Source organism: Vombatus ursinus, unplaced genomic scaffold (assembly GCF_900497805.2).
Source record: "Vombatus ursinus unplaced genomic scaffold, bare-nosed wombat genome assembly UNPS02014797.1, whole genome shotgun sequence".
Classification (NCBI taxonomy): domain Eukaryota; kingdom Metazoa; phylum Chordata; class Mammalia; order Diprotodontia; family Vombatidae; genus Vombatus; species Vombatus ursinus.
In genome coordinates, this window is record NW_020954575.1 from 15,716,958 (window position 1) to 15,721,801 (window position 4,844).

General features: G+C 52.9%; 1 protein-coding gene across 5 annotated transcripts in view; it reads left to right on the forward strand.

The window, feature by feature from the left end:
• Positions 1 to 329: 329 nt before the first annotated feature.
• Positions 330 to 4,844, forward strand: part of ETV4 (ETS variant 4) — a 17,747-nt gene continuing 13,232 nt past the window's right edge. For 3 of the 5 annotated variants that reach the window (XM_027870266.1, XM_027870268.1, XM_027870267.1), the window contains exons 1-4: positions 330 to 546; positions 1,131 to 1,242; positions 1,570 to 1,663; positions 1,976 to 2,023. In XM_027870266.1, the coding sequence (XP_027726067.1) occupies positions 1,183 to 1,242; positions 1,570 to 1,663; positions 1,976 to 2,023 (202 nt within the window). In that variant the 5' untranslated portion in view covers positions 330 to 546; positions 1,131 to 1,182. Of the gene's footprint in view, positions 547 to 1,130; positions 1,243 to 1,569; positions 1,664 to 1,975; positions 2,024 to 3,883; positions 3,960 to 4,844 lie in introns of those variants that run through there. The other 2 variants (XM_027870270.1, XM_027870271.1) reach the window with 1 other exon arrangement.

Consider the following 4,844-nt stretch of genomic DNA (forward strand, 5'->3'; position numbering starts at 1 on the left):
CACACAATCCCAGAGCCTGAGACACCCGCCGCCTTTCCATCACAGAGCTTGTTGGTAAGCCTAGCTGAGAACCCGCCCGGGCCCCTCAGGTCGGCTCTGCTCTGCTCCTTTCCTTTACACGAAGCCCTTTATGAATGAACTCCTAGAGCAGCAAGTTTATTTTTTTATGAATGGGAGCCCAAGCCGTGAATGAAGCCCAGAACCAGGCCTTGCGTTCCGATTGGCCCGGGTTGTTGGGAAACTCCACCCCTGGGCTCGGACAGGCTACGATCCTGATTGGCGGGCGTGTCCGGCCCTGGGGTTTCATTCACAAAAGTCAATGAAACAAAGGGAACGGGAAAGCTGAGCCCGAGCTGAAGGAAATGCACCAATCGGGGGGTCCCCCGGGCACACAACTGTCTGCTCCGGCCGGAAAACAAGTTGGTGCGCTTGGGACTGGGGACTAAGGAAGCCTTGCTCTGACTCGAACCCCGGAGTCCCTACTTCCCAATCCGGGGACATGCTCCGGACCCCAAAGCGGCAACTGCACTGACGCCCCCTCCTCAGGTGAGGGTGAGGGGAAAGGGAGGGGGAGGAAGTGTGATTCCCCGCCCACACACACACACACACACAGGCACACCACAACACAATCGTGCGCGAATACACATGCTTCAGCAAATTTGGGGTGGGGGAGGAAAGAGGATGCAGATATTCGAGGTTACAGGGGAGTTGCTGGACAGGGAACCCAGGTGTCCAGAAAAGAGGTGGCGGGTTGAGTTACTTGCATGAGGATGGTGCATCAGTCTCCTTCCCCCCACCTCCACGCACACGCGCGCGCACTCACACGCACACACACAGACACACACAAAATAAGTCTTATGTAACCGATCCCAGCAGTCCAGGGTTGCAGAAAGAAGGGAAAGGAAGAATTGTAAAGCTTCCCAGAGCAGGTGGGGATTTATTTGGCGGGAGGGAAGCGGCAGTGGGGAAGTCCTCATTCCCTCCGGAGGTAAAGAAATTTGGCCATCCCACCTTGGGTTCCCAACTGAAGCCAGTGGCCTCCCCCTCTCTCCCAAGCCTCTTCCCGGGCGGTCTGTGAGCGAAGCCCCGTTCCCACTCTCCTCCCGCCCCCATCCCCACTCCTACCCCAGGTCCTTCCCCCCCTCGGTGGGGCCGAGGCTCGAGGTCTGAGGGAGGAGCCGAATGGAGCGGAGGATGAAAGGCGGATACGTGGACCAGCAAGTGCCGTACACCTTCTCCAGCGTGAGCGCGGGTCTCGGCCCCTCAGGCACCGCGGGCACCTCTATCCTTTGCCTACTCCGACCCTCCTGCCCAACTTTCCTCGCCCCTTGGCCATCCCTGCGACCTTCCCCCGCCCCCATTCTCGCCCCTCCTATCCCCACGCATCCCAAGCGGGGACCGGCTCTTTGCCAGTCCCCAGGGACCTAGCTCAGACTTCCACGCCCCAGCCCCGTGACCACCCTTGGTTGCCTCCGCCCCATCCATTTCCATCCCCCAACTCCACCACTCTAGAGGATGACTCGGGGTCCATTGGGCCCTTCTCTCCCCCCCGCCTCCCCCCACCCCCAGAAATCGCCCGGAAATGGGAGTCTGAGCCGAGCTCTGATGGTCACACAGGGGAAACTCATGGACCCTGGCTCCCTGCCGCCCCCGGAGTCAGAAGGTGAAGTGCCAGATTCTGGGGACCTGTACTTCCCCCGACCCCATCCCATAACACACTATATCCTCCCAACCCCCAGCCAGGCCTTCCAAATAAATACCCGGGCTCAGTATGTAATTCCTCCCTCCCCCCAACACTTGTGGCATTTCCTTTCGAAGGACAGAAGTATTATTTTCCCGAGTGCTCCCCACTTAAGTGGGCTCCTTCTGCCTCAGTGCGGGTGGGGAAGGGGAGCTCCCTCGCTTTGAGTTCATCTCTCAGTCTTCCAACCCCACCAACACCTCCCCATCCCATTTTATTCTATTCACCCCTCAGATCTCTTCCAGGACTTGAGCCAATTCCAGGAGACCTGGCTTACGGAAGGTGAGTTTGGGGTGGTGTGGTTGCTCTTCTTTCCCTCTGGCCCTGTTCCCCCACCCCTACCCTCCAGTAGCACTGGGACTCCCCCAAACCACCTCCTTCTCGACTTTTCCTCACCCTTCCCCCCCCCCAGCGGAGTGTGTGGACATATATATTGATGTATTTATTTTCTCTTGCCCAGAGCGGGCTCCTAAGCTTGTGTAACTAGGCCTGGGGATGAATCAGACCTTTGTGCGGGGTATTTGCTTATGAATGGAACTTGGCCTCAGGCCCATTTTCCTTGTTGAAATTTTCATTTGCAAAGTCTGCTTGGCCCAGTAGGAAGACTGAGGTGTGTATTGGGGTGGGGGTGGGGTGGGGAAAGGAGCAGTTAATTTGTTACTTATCTTCAAGAGTTTCCAAAACATTGATTCTTCTTACCCCCTCCCCCACCCCACTGGACAATCAGCTATTCAGTGTGTAAGACAAAAGAAGAAAATAAGTTGAAATGATTTTTTTTTTTGGTCTGCTTTGCCTCCAGGGCCCAGGGATCTTTCCCTAAATTCCCTTGGTCATAAATCAGATATTTCTGCTTTTTTCCTCTCTTTCTCCTCTCCGTCTTCCAAGTGATATTCTCCCAATCCTTTTTCTGACCAGAGGCTGGACGGTTTGGTGGCTTTGATGGATGTATTGTGTTTAGGTCAGAAGATGTATTTGATAATCTAGATTTGGGTGTGGTTGGTTGATGTATTTCACCTAGGGTGTTTTGGAAGGGATAATTGGTATATTTTAATAGGATCTGAGAATATTAGATTTAGAGTTGGATGGGATGTTTGAGGTCATCTTATTTCAGTTGGTATATTTCCATAGGTTTGTTTCTGATAAAATTGGTGGCACGTTAGTGGTTTTGTTTGTAAACACCCTGAATGGTGGAGGCTGAAAGGACTAACCTTCCACTTGAAGCTCATTTCATTTTAACGTCTTGGTAATCCAGAAACACAATAGAGATTTCTCTCCTCCATCTCCTTACCACCTCTCAACTGCAGGTATCCTACTCAGATGATATTTTGGAGGTTTCAAACTGCAGGGGAACCTGGGCGGAAGTTGGAAAGAACTTTTGGCTAGATATCTGGGACTTTAGGGATATTTGGGGGTATTATATAAAGTAAAACTTTCTCCTAACCTCAAATGTAGCCTAAGTAGATTGCTCTCTGTAAGAATTACAACTACAGACCCAGAATCATATCCCTCTGTCTCTGTCACCTTCCCTCCAGGGGTTCCTGGGCTAAGACCTAAAGTGGCAGAATAGCAGGGCCATGTTGTCACTGCCACAGGATTTTCGGGGTTTCCATTTTCATCTTCTTTCGTTTTTCATAGTTTGACATCCCTCTAGCTTGCCAGGCTGAAAGTTCCCAATTGCTGTGATCCTAAAGCGGGCAGCACCCCATAATGTTGTGACAAAGAAGATTGGGCTCTGAGGTTGGCTCTGGCATCAGCCAGTCCCATCTGTGGCCTAGGTTTAGGGGTGGAGGAGGAAATGTCTCCCTGTCCCTCCATACAGAGGAAGTCTCACCTCTTGACGAAAGGATTTAGGGGTACTTGGGGTAACGGTCCCAGGGAGTATATATGTACGTACATGTCTCAGTGCTCCTGTGGGTAATGTTCATTCTGCTACCCTGAAGTCCTTGTACATTCAAATCCAGTGGGTGGACAGTGTATGACCAGAGAGGGGGAGGGAAGTATAAGAAGCAGGGGGAGGGGGACTGGGATCTCCCTGGTTCCCTTTCCCTTCTGAGGGAGCGGCTCCGATTCCCAGCTGGAGATGGAAGGGGCCTGAGGTGGGGATGCTGAGGCCGCTCACTCACACTCTCTCTGCGGAGACAGATGCAGCTGCCGGGGCCATGTCCCCCTCTGCCGTCCAGTCACCATCCTGGCCTTCTCTACTGCCTCCTCCCACAAGGTCAGTCTCCCCTCTTAGCACAGGGGGGTCTTGAGATGGTGTGTATACGTGGGGAGGGAGGCTGAAGCTTGAAGGGTGTGGTGAGGGGGATGGGCAAGAATAGCTCCTTTGGAAACTGGTGATTGTATGGAGCCCTGGGCCAAATGTGGGGTGATAAGCCATCCTACCTCCCCCACCCCCATTGCTTCCTAGAGGATTTAGAAGTCTGCTTTACCTCAACCCTCCAGGGGCAGAGTCCACACGTTTCTGCTGAGGGGTGATCTGCAGTGTAATCAGTGCCAAATGGCTTCGTAACACCACTGCCTTAACACCACTGCCGTGCCAGGGCCAGGGTACCAAGAGGCGGGCAAGGGAGCACCTGATCTGATGGGCCACTGAGGTGAAGGGACGGACAGCTTAGAGATGTTTGTTGCAGGGCGTGTCTGGGTGTTCATAAACAGGAAAATCATGACAAGGACTCCCAAGCCATGGTTTTGTGGAGCCTTGCCTTGAGCAGAGTTGGAAACGACCTCCATTTTCAGGGTGGATGCAAGGGCTTCATTGAGATGTTGGAAAAAGGAGTGCAGGAGAAATGTCCTGAAGTTGGGTCAGATTTTGAGGGACCATCTGGCTGGTGGGGCATGAGGGAGCTGACCAGTACTGGATAAGGTTTCTCTTCTGCGGCTTTCAGTGGCCAGCACTAAGTAGTAACTCTCAACTTGGATTCCATTCGGTGGAAATGTGAATATTTCGTACGGCTTCATGTGTCATATAGTTCAAGCCCTCCTGTAGTGAGATCCCCTTCACTCGTGAACCACTTTGCTTTCCTTGACCTTCGGGTATACATGTGTGACCTGATTCAGCTTCTATGTATTTATAATTGTCATAGCAAGAGTTGACCAAAGG